General features: G+C 51.8%; 1 protein-coding gene across 2 annotated transcripts in view; it reads left to right on the top strand.

The window, feature by feature from the left end:
• LOC121447191 (c-Maf inducing protein) overlaps positions 1 to 20081 on the top strand; it is a 191439-nt gene that overhangs the window by 112924 nt on the left and 58434 nt on the right. For both annotated transcript variants that reach the window (XM_041650303.1, XM_041650304.1), the window contains exons 2-3: positions 4641 to 4766; positions 10925 to 10975. In XM_041650303.1, the coding sequence (XP_041506237.1) occupies positions 4641 to 4766; positions 10925 to 10975 (177 nt within the window). The remainder of the gene's footprint in view (positions 1 to 4640; positions 4767 to 10924; positions 10976 to 20081) is intronic.

Below are 20081 nucleotides of genomic sequence, written 5' to 3'. Positions count from 1 at the left end.
TATTGCTCATGCAAAACAGAATGGCGGTGGTTCTGTCCATGGCAGAAAGGGCGGGAGCAGAGAGAAACTCGGAGCAGATGCCCATAGGTACAGCACAAGCGAAATCTTTGTTTGGGACTCAGCAAAAAGTTGTTTGGGGCTGGCAAAATGACTCAGTGGGCAAAGGTGGTGAGCGTGACGTAAAGGCGGCAGGCTTGATGACCTGAGGTTGATCCCTGGGTGGAAGGAGAGAAGTGACTCCCACAAGTTGTCCTCTGATTGCCACATATAAACTGTGGTGTCTCTGTGTGTGTACATTTGTGCACAGTAGATAAACAAAGAGCAATACAAATTATGTTTACGAATAATCGGGAGAAGCTGCAGGATGGCTCAGTGGGTAAGAGCCCTTGTTTCTCGAGCACGAGGACCTGAGCTTGGAATCCCAGCGTCATGGTAAAGCCAAGCATGGTAATGCACACCTGTGACTCCAGTGTCTCAGTAGTGACGGGGGGGGGGGGTCCCCATAGGAACCAAATGAGTCTAGGCCAAAGCAGGCCAGCTCCAGGTTGAATGAGGACCCCCCCCACACACACACACCCGTTTCAAGATGGTAGCTTTATTGCAGGGCACCTGGTGTCTTCTGGCCTCTGTATATGTATACGTGGCACACACCACACATACACAGATACAGAATTATATACGCATAGTAAAAATTAAAGTGAAAGAAATATACTGAAATATTAGTAAATGTGTGTGTGTGTGTGTGTGTGTGTGTGTGTGAGAGAGAGAGAAAGAGAGAGAGAGAGAGAGAGAGAGAGAGAGAGAGAGATTGGGAATTGAACCTAGTGCCTCACACATGCTAGTCAAGCATTCTTCCACTGAACTGCATCCTGGGCCCTCTTTATTTTCTGACCGTCCTGTCTGCCTAGGCTAGCCCTGAGCTCTCTCTGTAGTCCTAGCCACCCTTGAATTTTGTGATCTTTTTGCCTTTGTCTCCAGACTCAACTGGTTTTATGGGCTTGTGCCTTCAGGCTCCGTTCCTGAGTGCTCTTGATTTAATTTTATCCAGATGCTTAGATTCCGTCCCTCACCTTCCCACGCTGCATTTGTTAGTCAAGTGTGAGTTGTCACTTCCAAAGAGTGACATCTACCCATTAGCGCACAGATCCTGAGTGCTGGCAGATGAAACCAGCAGGAGGAGCAGTCTCTTGGGGTGAGCTGGTTTCAGTCACTCCTGTAAGTGTGCCCTGCCTCCCATCAGCCCTGCCCACCCATGCAGCCTGGAGGTTCCCATCTGCTTCCGTACAGTCCCAGGATGTGATAGCCACCCATCTGATTCCATCCCTGGAGTTCTGGGGATTCTAGGGTACCCTGCGACAGGAACATTGCCCTGTGGGCTCGACTCTGAAAAACCTGTGATCTCTTAGCTGTGCCTAGGGCTGCCTTTCCCCGTTTCCCTTGGAAGACTCAGCTGTCCTTCTTTCTGGTTCACCTCCTGCGTGCTGTTGACTCTGGCCACTGTGTCACCATTGCTGTGGGTAACATTGTCTCAGCGGTGTGGCACATCTCCCGCATGTCCTGTTTGCACTGCAAACCTCAAATTTCCTGCCTCAGTGAGGACCCCCTGGGCAGAGGCTGTCATCAGTGTAGCTTGATATACAGTGACCACAGAGAAACCCTGGATGTAGAGGAAAGTAGAGATGAAAACAGTGTCCCTTGTGCCACCTCTGTCTCTTCTAAGTGAGCCACACCCATGGACAAGTGTGGCCCTGACTTGAGGACCCAATACTTCTGTGTTACTTACTGTTGAGGTCCAGGACCTGTTCAGTCATCTTAGGTTCCGCCCAGTGACCCTTTTGTGTTCCCAGATTCCATGACAGTGTCTCTCATCCTGCCTTCTGGCTGGGACACTTGCTTAGGTATCCCTTGTCTTCCTTCAGCGAGTGCCGGGCACCCAAGTTTACTAGATAGCCCAGACTAGCCTCACGTTCTCAGTCTCCCTGCTGCCACCTTTTGAATGTTGGGGTGACAGGTGAGCCCCAGCATGTCTGGCTTAGGCAGGCATCTTGAGGAACGGTCCTCAGTTGGATTTGGGGATTTAGGGAAGGGTATACCAGAAGTAAAGTATAGCCATCTTATTGATCTCTCCAGTAGGTTCCAGACACTGAGCTAAGTAAGTCCTTAGCAAATTAGGTCCCCTGAAGTAGTCTCTGCCATCCTGTTTATTAAATTACCATCAGAGGAGCCAGGTTCAGAGAGGTGCAGTAACTCTCTTAATGACAAACTGTAAGGAACTCAAAAAACGTAGGGCTTAATGGCTCTGAAGACGGCTTGGGGCCAAGCGCCGAGGCAGTCCGTGGAAGAGCGATCAGTCTGTTTTTTTGCAAAACAACGGGTGCTTATTTATACCCAGCCTTTTCCCAGAAAACTTTGCTCGCTGCTTCTGCTCCAAGCTGCTTTTGGACAGCCTGGCCAGGTCGCTGAGTGGAAGTGGCCCTGCAGCAGCCTCCAGGTACGGAGGTGGTCTGCACAGGGGGAACACCGGCTGTGTCCCTCTGAAGGCGCTAGGGCCATAGCTCGGCCAGAGGTCTCCATGGAGGCTTTTAGAGAGCAAAGCCTGTAGGCTTTTTCTGCTGCTGTGAGTCTGGGTGGTCCAGGTCCTTTGTGATCCTGCCATGCCCTTTGACACAGTGGTAGATCTCCCATGGTGAACCGAGGGACAGGCATCTTGGACTCTGCGTCTTTGTGGCCAACACTGCAGCCCTGCTCCTCTGGCTTCTGTGGATACTGAGGGCGGTTGGGCTCACTAGCCTTTTGGAAGGGAAAGGGCTGGACGGCTGCCAGTGTTTCCTAAAGAGGGCCTTTAACTTAATAATGAAGGCCCACCTTCCCAGGTGTGTTGTGGGCTGGCACCTCATTTGTTAAAATGACAGCCATTCTGAGAATTAGGCTCGCTGAACAGGATGGCAAAGGCTCATGTCCCTGTTGTACATAACAGCCAGCTGAGAGATGGGACTGTCATCAGTAAGCACAGTAAATATTTGAAATTAAATATCTCCCCCAGCGAGGGGCAGGGCTGAGCTGTGTTATTGAAACACTGGGCCATGTCACTGGGCTAGTGCCAAGGGGGACAGGAAGTGATTCCGATGTACAGGGCAGGAAAGGGTACTTACTCCACACACTGGCAAGACGTACTGTGGTCTGTAGGCCTTGCTGAAGGGCAGTGCACTGGCCTGAAAGGCTTGGGGCGAGCTACCTCCCACCTCCGTATTCCTGTTGGCTTTAGGGATAATGTCAGATTTTCCTGCAGCACCTTCCCCTTGGGGATGTGGTCCCAAGACCCCAGATGGACCTATAAGCTCTTCTAGAAGTGGACCGTTGCCACCTGAGCCGTGCCTAGCCCTCTACCTCAGTCCTCTTGCTTTTCCTGCCCCTGGGCCTTTGTGTTGGCCTCGAGTTTATGCAGTGGCCTCTCCTCTCTGCCCCTATCACTAAGCCCCACTTTGGTTCCCCCATTCAACTCTCCCCAGGTTACTCTTGGATGTCTTTTATTTGTTGTCTGTCCACCCCACTGAACTCCAGGCTTGTGCTACCTACCTATCACGACCCTCAGAATATACTAGAAGCTCGGTGGATATCTGTTGATCAACCTAAGCTGGTCAGCTATTTCAAAACCGTTGACCACCCGTACCAGGAAAGCTGAGGCAATTTAGCCATCAGCTCTTCCCATGTCTACTATGCGTCAATGGGAAGAGAAGCAATGGTCAGAGATCTAAAGTGTCTGTGGTAAAATACTCAGCTGGGTCATGGACTTGAGACCACACCTTCCTGTTTCAGTGTATTACAGTGGATAAGTTCCGTCATGGCCATGGGAAGGTCACAAGTCCTTTGTGCTCTACGGATGGCCCTGACACCTCCTCCCTAAAGCAACTCATGGGGTTCTTAGAGCACTGTGTGCATAGGCAAGGGTCTGGGGGAGGCTGCTATTAGTCTTCACTTGGTTTTCTTCTGATTCTCCTGAGCTCTGACATCTTGGAGGTGGAAGATCCTGTGTCGTCCTCCCAGGCCACCCTACACCCCATGCTTCTCTGAGAGAATGGGACTCTCTTAGAGGGCAGTGTGAATAACTTTAGGCTCCTGTTGCCTTCTCCCAACCCTTGGCCGTGGCTGCCTTTTTTACACATTTTCCCAACATGTGCTATTGAACCATGTAGGGGACCAGATCCTGAGAAAGACAGCATACTCTCTGTGGACTTTGGAGGTGTGAGGAAGGAACAGGATGGGTTAGAGGTCCCTTCCGTGGACTGCAGTGGGTAGTGACCCCATGGGCATAGGAGCCATTGGAGGATGCTGTGCTGGGGAGGGATATTGAGAGTCTAGCTGGGCCGTGTGGTCACCAGGGGATGACCCTTCACCCTTGCCCTCAGGGTTCCCTTGCCTCTTTATTTTGCACCCTAGATGTAGAATGAGTTTCCTTTACAGCCCTTTTGCACAGTAGGATGCTGACAGCCGAGAACTCTGCCCTTCCTTTGGTCCTGGACTAGCTGCATTTCTGTGCTCACGTCGTCTGTTCAATGCTCACACCAGCATTGGCTTCTGAGATGGAGGCTGTGCCAGCTCTTGTAACCTAGGCTTATTTCTCTCTTCTCTCTTTGCTCCAGCCGTCCGGGTACATGGAAAACTCGGTCTCCTACAGCGCCATTGAAGATGTTCAGCCGCTGTCCTGGGAGAACGCCCCGAAGTACTGTTTACAGCTCACGATCCCTGGGGGGACCGTCCTGCTGCAGGTAAGATGCGTAAACACGAACGAGCATATTCCCCCCCACCCGCTCCCTCTGTAGACAGTCGCTTTTGTCAAAACAGACCATCAGGAAGGTATAAAGAAGGGCTCTCAGGAGGGCAGGAGGAGGGCTGTGCATGAATGAAGCACCTGCTACATGCCCACTGTCTAGGAGCTTGCTAGTTTTCCCGAGCCCAGAAAATCAATTCTCCTGTTTCCATTTTGCAAATAGGGAAACCGAGGTCCATGGACCAGTTGTCAGGCCTTAAAAGTTGTGAGAAGCACTTTGTTATGAATCTTCTCTTTGCTGGACTCAAGTGAGGGTGTGGCCTGTATATGATTTTGTTGGTTTAGGTTTTTTGTTGTGGTGGTGGTTTTTGTTTTTTTTACAATGGGCATACTGACTGTATATGTCCGCGAGGACATCAGTTGGAAATGACACAAGCTTTATAGAACTGTTATGCTACTAAGATCACTGAGAAGTCCAGGAGAGAACTGCAAGAACAGCTGGATCCAGATGATGGGTGATGTCTTCAGCACTTAGGCTTTGCCCCTCCCTCTCTGTTGGCATCATTGTGGGAAAGGGGGTGGTGACCACACTAAGACACTGCTTACACCATCTAATTCCTTGGGAGTGCACTCTGCTCTGGCTCCCTGTCTACGTTGGGCCACGGCAGCTGATGGTCCTTCTGGTACCACCAAGAGCCAGGAGAGGGGAAGTAGCAGCTAGAAGCCAGTTGCCACAGCAGCGCAAAGGGACATTGTGTGACATGTCCCTATCCTTGCTGTTTTCTCTTGGACGATGCCAAGAAGCCATGCCTGCCATAGCCCATTTTCAAATTCAGCCCCCCATTCCTCGTCATGTTCCCTCTGGCCAGCAGAGCTCCCCAATGCCCTCTTTGTTCCCTGTTTTTAGGGGGTACATACTCAGCCACTGCCTCTTCTGCTTCTCTTGTCCATTGCCCAGTTGATGTCTGTAGTACTGGGTCCATGCGAGGTTGGGCAATGCCAGGCCCAGTAGGGGTGAGTGACCCCATGAGCAGAAAAGGAGACAGAGACAAGGAGGACGCTGAAGGGCAGCAGGACAGTCTTCTGGAATGTTTTTACTGCTGAATTATGCAGCTTCAAGCCTGGGCCCCGCAAGCCCCATCCTCACCGTCACTGTCAGCCTCTGGGGAGACCAAGCCATAAACACATGATTGCTGACATGCAACTCAGACACAGGCATGTCCCAGAGGACTGGGGGGTGGGGTGACTCACTGAGTCCCCAGGAGACAGATGGGCCCCCAGGGATGCATGCGTGGGGTACAGGGGTATATGAGTAGGGTGCCCCATGGGGGGCACATCTAGTGTTAAGTGTGGGGAGGTAGCTCTCTGCTGCAGTGGAGAGTGGCGTTGATGCCCATCACTGTCTAGATGTTACAGTCTTGTCAAACTCCCACTATATATCCTGAGGGCACAAGGGAGCAGTAAGAAGCTCTTAAGGGACAGAGGGGACACTAGACAGATTAGAGGCTAAGGGGCTGTGTGAAATAAGGCTGGGTGTGTGAAATAGTCAGGAAGCTCTGGTTTCTCTGTTGATGGTGGTCCCTGCTCACAGGGAGGAGAGCCTTTTATTTCTGGGACTGGAGAGGGCAGCCTTTCCCCCGCCCCCAAGGAAGGCTAGAACATCACCCTGGGTCAGAGGAGCAAGGCTCTGGGCATGTCCCTTTAACCTGGACATGGCCCTGGCTGGCGGCAGTGATGACTCTCTCCCAGGCTGCAGTGGGCTGAGCTACACGTCAGAGCTCCCCCTGTGGGCTGACAAACCAGGCTGCCCCAGCGTCCTCCACGCTTGCCGCCCCTGCTTGGTGGCTGTTCAGTCAGAGGCAGGAGCAGCCGAGGAGGGAAGAAGGAGAAGAGAGGAGAGGAGGCCGCAGCAGCTACCAACTCAGGGAAGCAGCGCAGTCTCCCTTCAGAGAGCTAGGTGGGTGTAGCCCTGCTCCTGACCTCTTTCCTGCTTGCATCTCTGTCAGGCCAAGGGAGGCAGACTAGCGTGGCCACCTGTGCCTAGGGGGATGACAGAGGTGCCGGCTAGGGCCTTTGCTGGGCATTTTGGTTCACATGCTGTGTGTGATGGATGTTGGGGCCTTGGCTTTGTCTTCATTCTTGAATGACATGCTGTATTGGGACCCAGAGCCCAGGTGTCACCAAAAGCAACCTCAAGAGACTGTGACTATGTCTTCTTTACCCCAGGGTGGGAAGGGACCTGGGAAGCAGCCAGGTATGCTGAAGGGTGGGTCTGTGTGATAGCCCTGGAGGGTTTTGAGCCGAGAGTGAACACTGCAGCCACCAGCCCCTGCGGTGGTGTGATCTTGGGTTTAATTGGTGCTATTGATTGGGAATTGCTCTTTCTCAGCGCCGAGCCATGCCAAGTGCCAGGGCTCTGCTGTATCTGTGCTGTCTAGCCCTCCGTCTCCCTCCCCCATCATCTTCTGTCTCTGTGTCTGTCTTTCTGTCTCTCCACCCTTGTTTCCCTTCTGTTTCTTGCCTTTCTCTCTGCTCTTTTCTTCCTCCCTCCCTCTCCAGCTTTCTCTGTTTCTTTTTCTCTAAAGTCTCAGCCTCAGGGCATCTCTCTCTTTCTCTTTATCACCCTCCCATCCCAGTGTCCTCCTGGGGATCGCCTTTCCCATTTGGCTTTCTTAGATCAATAGTCTGTCTTCCTAGAAGTCCAGCCCCTGGGACCTGAGCATGGGGTTCCAGGAAGGCTGAGTAAGCCTTTCCACACATCGCTTAGGTGTATCACCGTGCAGTCCTCCTGCAGGTGCAGTCAACAAGGCACCAGTGGCCAGCATGGGGGCCAGTCAGTGCTCCTGGACTCTTTGTGATTTCAGTCTGAGCTTCCTAAGTCTGTGTTAGAGGCTCCGGCAACAGCAGAGGCCTGCTAATCTTATTTCTCTCTTACCACCCTCTTGTCAACACTATTGTGAGGAGGCCAGCTCCTAAGCACCTACACTGTGTATGTCCTATGTGGGCCACATTGCTGGTGGCTTCTGGTACAGTCTGAGCTCCAGGGAACCATGAAGTGCTGATATCCTCGAGGCAGAGGGTCCGCCTGTAGGAAGAGTAGACTGCGCCCGAGGTGGCTTGTGTCAGGAGGACAAGTGGACCTTTCTTTCCAGCAGTGTCCCCACCCCCCATTGCCAATCTCAAAAGCCCCATGGGAGATGTACAGCTGTTTACTATATACACCAGTAGCTAGCAGGAATTGGGACAGGATGGGTTCCTTTCTTACTGGAAGTGAGAGGGAGAGAGAGAGACAGAGGGAGAGAGCCTTCCCGGCTGCTCTTTGCTGGTTTTCCTGGAGATTGGGCCAGGAAACTGAACTTGGGAACAGTCCCCGCAGGCTCCGGACTGTTTTTCTCACCTCTCGGACAATGCAACAATGAACTAGAACTTGGCAGCCTCTGCGGAGGAAGTTGGACAGGCTTCCCTGGAGCCAGCCCTGTGGGAAGGTTATCACCAGGCACCGTCAGAGAGCCACCAGAGCAAGCCTGGAGCCATGGGGGCAAGGTGGGCTGTGAGCTCCCTCTGGGGTTCCTGAGGCTTCTCCTCCCAAGTCACCCTCCAGGCCCTCCCTCGCTGTGCCCAGTATTCCCTGGGATCTGGCTTGTCCTGACCCTCTTCTGCTGCCACCCTGGCTACAAGGGAACTTCATAGACAGATGCTCCTTCTGGCTGCAGTGCAGCCAGGCCAAGTTGCCACCTGCCAGAAGCCACTTGGGGAGGCCTGTCCTGGGCCTCCAGAACGTCTCTTGGCATCCTCTACTGAAAGAAAGCTCACCTTTTTCACACACTGCCTGGCCCACTCTGCTTTCCATGGTGGCTACTTGGTACTGGGCATAGGTGCCGTGTTTTTCATTGACTATCAAGCATCTCCCAGAGCCACAGCCCATACCCACAAGAGCCAGGTACATACACGGTTCGCCTGCTCCCTAGGGGGTATTGGGGCAAGCAGGCTAGGAGGGAGATGGGCCTGAGGTGTGATCCAAGTCTGCTCCACTGGCCAAGTGCCCTGAGCAGTGGGAAACTTCAGAACCTCATTTCTTCACCTGTAACTGGACCATAGTACTTGTCTCCTTGGTTGCCACGGAGTCGAGATAGTCCAAACCTGATACACAGGTGTCCAGGGACATACCACCATGCTTGTTTTAGGAGACCCGGCAAAAGCATGGTGGTGAGGAGGGTGTCAGAGCTGAAGGGTTCTTTGAAGTTCCATGAAATGGGTATATGGATGCTTCACCAATCCTAAGGTTTGCCTCTCTTTTTTCCTCTCCTATGCCTGTGCATCCATCCATCTGTGAATGTACCTGTCTGCTTACATCTGTCAACATAGCTACCTCATCCATCCATCCATCCATCCATCCATTCACGTACACATCCGTCTGTCCGTCCGTCCGTCCATCCATCCTTTCACATACACATCCATCCGTCCGTCCGTCCATCCATCCACATACACATCCGTCTGTCCGACCGTCCGTCCATCCATCCGTCCGTCCACCCATCCATCCATCCATCCATCCACCCATCCACCTACCAATCCATCCATCCATCCAGCCATCCATCCATCCATCCATCCATCCATCCATCTACCCATCCACCCATCCACCCACTTACCCATCTGTCTACTTACCTACCTCATCTGGGCCTCTGTTCTCGAGCAGACATTTGAGATATTTCGGCTGCTACTGCATGGGAGGAAACAGGGCCAAGCCATGCACTGGCTCTTAAGAGCAAAGCTTGTGCCCTTTCACATCACACCAGCTCACACTCATGGCCAAGTCCCTCAGCTGTGTGCACTTGTCCTGTGTGTGGGAAGGAAAGGAGCTAGGAACGAGACTGTGGGCTGCATGTGACATCTCAGCCCCAGGTCCATATCAGAAAGGTAACAGTGGAGCTCAGAGTAGGTTGGGCTTGACTCTCATCCCAAGATCAGTTGGATCTTCTGAAGTTGCCTGGTGGGATCCCAGGTGCCACATGCCAGCATCAGGATGTGGCCAGGGCTCTGCTTCTGAGGCCCAGAAGAGAGTCTGTCTCCTTTCCTTTCCTAGCTTCTGGGTGCTCCTTGGAGTCTATGACCTTGATCGTCTCCCTGCTTCAGTGTGATAGGCCCTTCTGCCTCCCTTTTACACGGACCCTGTGATCCCACGGGGCCACTACACAGTCCAGGGTGATCTCCCTGTCACGAGAGCCTTGATGTACCATCTGTGGACTCTCTACCCCCACAGGATAGCAGCACCACAGGTGATTAGTGTGTATGTGTTTTTTTGGAGGGCTCCCTTCCCCCATGAGTTTTCTTCTCCACTGTGATATGTTGAAGCATAGACAAGGCTGTGGACCGGGGCTGTGCTGGAGCTGGCCCATCCTGGTTTATACTTGCTCATGAGACTGGTGAGTCTCCATGGTAGAGCTAACTGTGGAAATTATTAACCCCAGAGAAATCAACACACACAGTGGCCGGGGCTAAAGGGAGAACCTTTGTGGAGCCTCTGCAAGGTGCTTGCTCCATTCCGCTGTTGTACACCCCGTGGCCCATTGTCAGGAGACCAGATACTGAGCCAGTGCTGACCAGAGCTGGGGTTGCAGGTGAGCCCCAGGCTGTGAGTGGGGGTGCTTCTCTTCACAGGCCTCTGGAGGCCTTATGTCGTCGTTGGATGTCTTGCTCATACCTAGGATGTGATCAGGGTTGTGACCTGGACCTGGGTCTTTCCTAGGCTCAGCTCTGGTACATACGTTCGAGGTGTTGGAAGCCCATTGTGGGGAATGTTGAGGGAACCCCAGGTGTGACAGGCCAGGTTCCTGGACAGTTCTGGCAGAACAGAGGCACCAATCACTCAACTCTCTCATCTTCGGCCAGTTCTCACCATCCAAGGTCCAATATGTATAAGCACAGGGAAAGTGTTCCAGCCAGCAGGGTGGAGACTATTGTACCCAGCCAAACTATCCCATACTGGCAGCCATGTCTTCTGTTCTGATTTTACTCTTGAGGGTCAGTGCACAATTTTTCAGGAGGCAAGCCAGGGCCTCAGGGCAAATGGCAGTGGTTAGGGACTTATGTGGAGGGCAGTAAGATGGTCTGAGACATTCTAGAAAATGACCTGCCATTCTTCTGTTCTTGTTGTTACAGGCTGCCAACAGCTACCTGCGAGATCAGTGGTTCCATTCTCTGCAGTGGAAGGTAAGTCGGGGCCCTGCTTCCGGTTTGCAGTGGCTCCTTGGGGCTTAGAGAGTGATGGCTGAGAGCTGGCCTGAAGTGGGGGAACATTGCCTCGTGGGTGGCTCAGTGAGGGATCTCTGCTGCTGCTGGGAGTTTCTGCGGCCTCCCCAAGTTCTTTGTGCCTTGTGATAGAAGCAGGTCCTTGGTGGTGGCTGCTCATCTTAGAACCTTCTAGCTGGTCCCTTGCTTCAAGAAGGGTCCTAGATCTGCTTTCATCAGAGGGAGGGCAAACCTGGGGTTCAGGGAGGTTGCACTCTGGGTTCCAGAACGTTCTTTGAGCAAGAAGTTTTGAAGCTGCATGGAACAGGAGTTCAGCAGAGGTTGAAAAACCCTTCTCTTGTTCACCATCTTTGCTCCTTTTGGTGGGCTGGCTTCCCAGCTTCACTTACTCCCTTCTCAATCTGTGAAGTTTCAAGCTTCTTTCACTTGGAGAAGACAGGCACCTGCTGTCACTTCTTAGGCCTGGACCACCACCATCACCCCCGCCAGGATCCAGTTCTGTTGTGTTCAGTGGCCCAGGTAATGGAGTCGGGTCACAGGGCATGGGTAGTGCATTCTCGAATGTCTCTTGTCTCCCTCCCCTGCCTTCTAAGCTGTGGTTCAGAACCCATCATTGTAGGTGTGGACCGTGTCACGGGGTGTCTTCATAGTGGCCTAGAGGATCTTGGAAGCTGGCAGCATGCACTAAGCTGAAGGAGTGCCCAGAAAATCACGTGACTGTCCCTGAGAGATCTTCATCTCCTCCCCTGTTACCTGTCCATCTTCTTGCTCTACACTCCTGGTGCCAAGTCTGAGCTAAGCATGAATTGTTAGCATGAGGCTGCACTTATTGAGCTCCTACTGTGTACTGACAGCTGGGCAAGGTTCCTGCTCTCCATATCACCGGTGGCATGCCCCTGTGACGTTCATTCCTATCTGTGCCAGACTTAGTCCTGGAAAGGGGGGCTCAGTCTGCAAGGGATGAGGGGGGTGAAGGGTCCTGACTCATTGCCAGCCTGTTGAGGTGAATGTTTCCCTGCATGCCAGGTACGCCTCTTTGGCTGTGCTTCTGAAGTTTCAAGAGGTAACCAAGATAAGAGGCGTGCAGTGGAATTTCACGCTTAGTGACACATGTCTATGTTTCTAGGACTTTGGAGTCTGAGGCAGGAGGATTGTCTCCAGGTTGAGGCTTACAAGGAAATGAAAGTTTAAGAGGTTTTGGCGGAAAGATTATCTCAGCATTCTAACCTAGGATTATGTGTGGGGTTTACAAAGTGAACCCAGAGAACTGGGGAGAATGCTCTTGGGTTTTCAGCAATTCTAGAAGGACCTGAACCTCCATTATCATGGTGTCTAGCATTTTTATAATCCCTAAATTCAGTCAGTGAAAACTTTCTTTAAGGGGCTGGAGGTCCTGAGTTCAGTTCCCAGCAACCACATGATGGCTCACAACCATCTGTAATGAGATCTGGTGCCCTCTTCTGGCCTGCAGGCATGGAGGCTGAACACTGTGTACATAATAAATAAATAAATCTTAAAAAAAAAAAAAAACACAAAAACTACTTTCTTTAAAAATACCTGGGGAAACCAAGCCACAGTTACTAGAGGATGGCACTGGGTTCACCGGGCTCTGTCCCTTCCTCCAGGAGGTGGGTGACTCTTCTTCCCACCATATAAGTTTGTGTGAGATGCTACCTGGGTTAGGTGACCCCCAATGATTCGGGTATGCGGCCACCAGGTATGGCAATTTGATTTAATGATGGCTCCTGGAGGTCTGGTTTGAGTTTGGCGAGGGTTATTAAGACTTGCTGTCTGTCCCTGCAGAGTGACAGAGAATCATAAGCTGTTTGGGGGAATACTTCCACCTAGCAATGCCAGCTGGAAGGCCTGGATTCGAACCCTTACCTTTCCTTGTCCCAATCCAAACAGATCTGGGTGTTTGTTCACATAAAGTCCGTAACGTGTCGGGCCTGGCTTGCACACTTCTGTTCTTCTGTCATTCAGCCAGTATGGGAACTAGAGCTCAGAGCGGCCGGACAGCTTGCCCATGGTTACACGGCAACTTTAATCCAGTCCTGTGGGTCCATTCTGCCCCCTCTCTGTCAAACAGCCTGAGGTTTGGACTCATCAGCCCGTTCGGGATGTGACCCCCCTCTCTGTGCCTGAGACAGCCCGGCCACTCTTTTCCTCCGTGGGTAAAGGCTGCCACTGTGGAGTGAGTTCTCCTCTGTTTTCTTTACTTGTTTCTTTTTTCCTTTTTAACACAGAGGGCAAGGAAAAGCTGACAACAGAACATCAGAATTTAGGACATTTAGCGATTCCACAGCTACGGTTTGAATTTGTGAGTTTCCTGCCTGTGGCCTACAGCAGGGAGTATATATAGATAGCGTGTGCTCTTTTCGTGCCGTGACGGCACTCCGCTCAGATACTGTGTCTCCCAGTTTAACTTGCCTAGACTTGCCCAGGGCAGTGTGTTTCCTCAGGAGGGCAAAATTGGGTCTTAAGAAGACTTAGCTGCAACGGCAGTGTGTGGCCCTCAGAAGGGCAGGGCTCCTCAGCCAAGGGATGCTGCGCCCCCTTGTAGGAGTCTTGCCGTTTTTTTTTTATAGTCAGGAGATCTCTACAGGGATCTCCTTGTGTGTTTCCTGCTGCCATCATGGCCCTCTTGGCTGAGAGGTTCCTTCACTACCGTTTTCTCTACCTGGATAGATTCTCGCAAGCCAGCAGTTGCTCTGAGGAGACATGAGGCCATGAGCCCTGAGTCCTTTTTTTCTCCCTTCCACTTCCCTCTTCCTGGAAAGAGCTTTGCTCTTGCCCACAGCTGCCTTGGTCAGGGAAGCCTAGGGAAGCCTGGAGTCCCATGATGGAATAGGGGACATGCACCTCCTGTCCTAGGAATGGGATGGGAAAGAGCTGTTCTGCCCTACCCAAACCCCCAGGAGCCCAGCCTGCGGTCCTGAGGGCTCCCTGGGGAGGCTGTCCTGTTTGGTTTAAGCAGTAGGCCCTTGGGGCCAATTCCCTTGGGTTTGAAACATAAACAGTCACACAAAGTTAATGAGGCCTCAGTTCTGACTCAGATCCTCCTCCTTGCTCCTGCCCAGGCCCTCAGAGGCCAGGGTCTGCAGAGATAGCTTACGTGTGCATGAGGCTTCGAGGGAACAGCCTGTCATGTATACAGAGACAGGCCTGTTTTGTATACAAAGTCTGAGAGGATAGATAAGAGCCTGTGTGTGTACAAAGCTCTGGGAGTCAGGCCAATCCATGTGTAAGGCTGTAAGGAGACAGGCCTGTTGTTCAACCCTGTGAGGGAACAGGCCTGTTGTATTGTACAGGGCCATAAGGTGTGTTCAAGGCCCAAAAGAGAATGACCCATCCTAATATATGTTACTGTGCAAGGACAGGCCCACTGTGTGCACCAGGGCATGTGTGTAACACTATGAGGGGCCAGCCTAGGTTGTGTGGCATCGACTGTGTTCCAGGCTGGAAGGGCACGACCCGTGCTTACAAAACTGTGAGAAACTGGCCTGTTTTTCTCTCTGGGCTCTGGAGAGAAGAGGTCCCAGTACACACACCCGTGAGGGGCAAGCCTGCCTGGATACCTTGAGGAGTAGCTACGGCTGGTGGTGAACCCCTAGCTGGGTACCTTACCCTCATCTATGCAACTGGTACTCTGCAGCCCAGCCTTCGCCTCCTAATGTGGTTCAGAAGCTGCTACACGCATTCACACCCCCCATACACATAACCCCATAGGAATTAATAGGGTCAGATCCCGGGCCCTGGCAGCCTAACAATATAAGGTTGGCCACCACTGTCTGTATGCCAATTAAACAGACACGGAATAGTGAGAAACGGAAAGGAGGGACCAAGAGTCCCAGTAACCCAACCCCCGAAGTCCATCTTCAAGATAGCAATATGAGGTTTAGCGATAGAAGCACACAACTAAGCAGCCCTTGTGGAGGGGTAGCCCCACCAGTCCTTGGCCCCTCATTGTCTCTGCTCCAGACTCACCCATGAGGTGGTCTGAGGAGCTGTCATAACTGTGTGCATTCTCTTGGAGGGATCCGTGTTCCTTCTCTGACTGCCACCCCCCCACCCACTCCAGCCTTTTCTTTCCCTCAGCATGAATTCTAGGAGAAATTCTAATTGCTTGGGGCCCATTTTTTTTTCCAATAGTCTAATAGCCAGGGGGAGGGGCGTGAGAATAGCTCCCTCCTTCCCCAGAAAATTAGCTCTCACAGACCCTGGTCCCTCCTCGGTACTGCGTGTCTAGAGCTTTGCATGTCCTTCCAGGCCTTCCAGATGTCTGGAGGGCTATGGGTGAAGGTTGGTTGGTCACCTGTCCCTGGCCGTCTGCCTAGCTCCCACACCTGCCCATATATACTACACCACTCCCGTTTACCCAGTGCCTGGACCTGGCCCGGCCCCTCACTTCCCAGTCGCTGGATTAGCCCTCTTGTATGACTCGCAAGTATCCTGCCCTCTAAGAAGGAAGGAGAAGCAGGACAGGGCCTTGGTCCTTTTACAACCCAGCTACGTGTCTGCCTCACCTATCCACATTAGCTCTTGGCCTTCATTCCCAGAAGGGTCAGAGTGGCTCCGGGACCCTTGTAAAAGTTGAACTGTAAGAAGTCGCCAGACTCCAGCATTGCTGGAAGGCCTTGTGGTGTCCCAGAGAGCAAAGGTGGCTGGTTTAGGAGGACCCAAGTGTGGAGGCCTTTGGTGGACAGGGCTGCTAGTCCTTAGTGTCTTCCAGCCTCAGTGTGGCCCCTCAAAGAGTCACTGGGGTCCCTGTAACTAACAACAAGGGGAGCTCCTGGGATTGAAACTAACAAGTGGCAGAGGCTGGGTGGCCTTGGGGAGGAGAGTCAATGCTCTCAGGCTTTCTGTATGCTAGAGAAAATAAAAACAATTACTAGCCACTGTCTGATGTTGGGAACCATGCTGGGGGGATGCCATGGAACCCCAAGGCTTAATGAGGCTCATCTTGAAAAAGGAGCTGAAGAGCAAACAGATTCAGTGCCCCCCTAACACAGGCGGGACAGGAACACAAACCTAGGCAGGTGGCCTCTGGGTTAGCTTTGTCCTTCCTTTCAGCTTCTTCTTCAGAATTTGGCAGGGTTATGGAGGTGAGAAGGACAGCACCCCACCCTGAGCCTACAGTCTCCCTACTTCCCCACCCTCTCACCTCTCCCAGATTCTGTGCTAGGTAAGTCAGTACTCGACCCCAGATGAGGCTTGGCACAGGTGCTTCTGTCCTTTAGAATGGCTCCTCCCGGGAGCCTCGAGAGAAGCATACAGACCAAAAGAGGTGACCCAGAGAACTCTCCCCAGGGAACCTGAAGTGTGAGGACCCTACCCACCGTGGGTCTCCAATGCCCACACACCTAGAAGCATCTATTGTTAGTCTGGCCTGCTTGAATTCACTATTATGAATGGACTTATTTGTGCCTTGGGCTTGTAGGCTGAAAATTGGGTTTGTGAGACTTGGACGTGTTCTTGTTCATGTGGTGACGCTATATTCTGTTTGTGCTGGGTGACGTTTGTTCTGCTGTGGGTGTGGCTCAGCTTGTTAATCCTCTGGTGACAGGACACGTCCTGTTAGGCCTGGTACAGGCAGGAACACTCTGGTGTTTGTGCCCACATTCCCACTGCGGGTGCGTGGGAGTTAGTTGCCAGGCTGTGGGGCAATGGTCACCAGATAGTCACTGTGAGTGGAAGCTGTCCACTCTTTCTCCTGAGTAGTTGATACCCACTGCTTCTGGGAGGAGGGGATGAGAGTCCCCATTTTGAAGATTGAAAAGGATAAACTTCAAAAGAATTTCTACTTGCTGTGGACCTGTTCACACTTTTTATGATTTTAAAACTTGAACTATGATCATATGTAACAAAGCACACAGATCTTAACTGTCAAGTGTGCAGAGTTGATTGTCATCTTCACTAGACTTAGGGAACATTTTGGTATAGGGGACAGATTCTAAGAGCCAGAGGACCAGGACCACGTGTTAGATAGCATATATCGAGATACGACAGGGACGTTGGACTCACGAAATTTCAACAGTATAGTTGCCTAAACAAGACCTGCATAATGGTACCCGTTGTTGTACCAATGAGATGCAGGAAATTTTCCAAGGCCCCACCTTTAGATGAAGAACTACAGGCAATTGGTGGCTACTGGGAGAGGGACAAGCTCCCTGATAGATTATCCAATCCCCAGTGGTCACCCTAAACACGTCTACATAGGACCAATAGATTCAATAGGTTGTGTGTGTGTGTATATATATATATATATATATATATATATATATATATATGCAGTTTAGTCTTATAATAGGTTATATATGTACATTTAGCAGTATTAACTAAAGAAGTTATGGTTTTGAGGGGATAAAGGTAGAGATGGTAGTAGCAGTTGGTAGGGGGGTGATGTCAATACAATACTCATGTATGAAATTCTCAAATAAAAAAATAAATTTGGAAAAAATAAAACAAACAAACTGAACCCTGCCCAGGTCTGTGGCGGTCCTTTAAAATCAGGGAAAACTATGAATGAAAACCGAGTCTCCCTTCTCCAGCCTGTATCTCCGCCATGAACTGTCCCTGACGGCAGCCTAGCGGGCTGCTTGGGCTGTCTTCTTTTGAAAACATCACGCAGACATCATTTTCCTCACCTCACTCTTTGGGTCCTCGGTTCTCTGGCTTTTCTATATGGTAGCGTGTCTCTGTAGATGCAGGAAGAGATCCACTGTCTCCCTCGCTTCAATCCTCCCAAAGGTCCCGAGCTCTGTGTCTGTGTGATGCCTTACCTGCCAAGGTCCAGACTGCCCAGTACCAGAGGCCATATCTGTGCTTGTTTGATGTCCTGAAGCTGTTCTTTGCATCAGTCACAGCGTGTGCACCCAGGAGCCATTGTTAGGTCAAAGGAGGGTGAGTTGAGTGCAAACACTGGCGCCACACCAGCTCTGGTTAAGGAGATAGCCACTGACGGGCTAGTGGCCTACACAGTGTGGGTACACTGCACCTGACCAGAAGAGAGAGAGAGTAGCTCCTGTCCATTAGACTGCTCAAAACAGTCCTGGATGATACACTTATGAACAATGCAGTTCTGGAGACTTCCATTTGTTTGCTCGTTGGTTTTTCTGAGACAAGATTTCTCTGTGTAACCATGGTCATCCTAGAACTCACTCTGTAGCCCAGACTGGCCTCAAACTCAGAGACCTGCCTACCTCCGCCTCCCGAGTGCTGCGGTTAAAGGCATGTGCCCCCACTGCCCGGTTCCCTCTAGTTAATGTTTTTATGACACAGCGCTATGGTTTGCATGGGAGATGTCACTCAAAGGCTGATCTGTACAGCAGGTTTGCCAGCTGATGGGCTCTTCGGAAGTGATTACCACCCACGCAGGATTTGATACCATTATTGAGAATTGATGGACACTTTAGGAGGTGGGGCTTCCCCAGAGGAAGTAAGCCCCTAGGAGTGTGGCTAGCGCTTTTCTCCTCTCCCTTTCTCTGTCCTTTTCTCTGCTTCTTGGCTGCTTTGAGTTGAACAGGCGCCTAGGCCATAAGACATTCCTCCTTGGTCACCCTGCCATACCTTAAGTCCAGAAACAGTGGAGCCAGATGGCTCTGGGTTACAACCTTTGAAGATGTGAGCCAAACAAGGACTTTCTCCCTGCGGCTGCTTCTCTCAGCATCTGTCCGATGTGAAGCCACTGGTTGGCCAGCACTGTGGAGCCTAGGTAGCGGAGACCAGGCCACAGGTGAAGAAAGGCTGCTAGATTCTGCTCAGAGCAGCTAGATAGGGCTTCGGGTCTTCAGTAATTCACTGGCATTCATATTGGGAAATGGGGTTTCGTCAAGGACCAGGGGAGAGAATTTGAATGTCTACTATCTACAAACAGCACATGGGCTTTGATACCTAGTCCTCACCCTGGGGACCTGATGCGTCTCCCTATTCCATAGGCCAAACATCTGGAACCCAGACAGATACAGTGACCAGCCCCAAGCAGCAAGGTTAGAGAGTGGGGGAAGGAGGGGGAAAAATAGCTGAGCATGAAGACCTGAGTTTCACCCTCAGGAGCCCCCCCCCCTTTTTAAACATACTTGTAGCCTCAGCATCAGAGGGGCAGAGACAGACAGATCCCCAGGGCTTACTGACCCGTCAGCCTCACCTAGTCAGCAAGCCCCAGGTTCTAGTGAGAGACCTTGCCTTAGAAGAGAGCAAGGAAGGAAGTCCAGGTGACAATTCCTGAGCCCCCACACATGTCCACGCATGACACACACATGCACGTGAGAGAAAATGGAGGAGCTGGGTTTTCACTATGTTCTCGGACCTCCGAGCCTGCCCTCGAACCTTCGTCCTTCCCCAGCCCTCCTAGAGACCCTGACAGCACTGAGATTCCTTCCCCTTCGGTATGAAAGCCCGCCTGGGTCCCTGAAGCAGCATGGTGGCTCTCTCTCCCAGCATTCAGGAAAGAAGTGGCATCTGTGGGTTGTTTTTTCTTTTAAGCAAGGAGGGGACTGGAGCTTCCATGTGTCATCAGCACACACTTTGATGGGGACCGATGAGTCACCGAGCCGCACAGGGAGGGTTTTCACATACATGGTTTGTGGGTAAGCCCGCTTTCTGCCCTTTAAGGCAGAATTTTATTTGATTTTTCCCCCCTCCTTGTCTTTGTGGATGAGTTTTCCAGACATAACCAGAAGACAGCGTCATCGTTTGACCTGACCTCTGTTCCTCAGGAGGCTGTGGTGACAGTGGGGTGCTCTGATCTGGGGATGCCGTCTTGCTTTCAGGGTGGCATGGTGGTTGAGTGGCCCAGTGGAGGAGATGACAGTGGCCTGCAGTTTTGTATTGGCCTCAGTGGCTCCTGCCCGCCCATTGGCTTGGAAACGAGGCTAGGCAGAGACTTTAAAGAGCAACCACAGCTGTCCCCACAGAGGAATTCACCCTCACCCTTCCAGAGGTGACGCATGCCCAGTGGGGCGGTGGCACAGGTCCGGGGAAGGGGAGACTCCGGGAGAAGCTGACTGGCTGGTGTTGGTGTCACAACTCTGTCACCAAGACCCTGAAGCATCGGTGTTTCGAACCT

This window comes from Microtus oregoni, unplaced genomic scaffold (assembly GCF_018167655.1).
Source record: "Microtus oregoni isolate MIOR12 unplaced genomic scaffold, Mior012 000004F_ref0000308, whole genome shotgun sequence".
Lineage (NCBI taxonomy): Eukaryota > Metazoa > Chordata > Mammalia > Rodentia > Cricetidae > Microtus > Microtus oregoni.
Note: the sequence above shows the minus strand (reverse complement) of the source record. Positions and strands in the feature narration are given on the sequence as shown.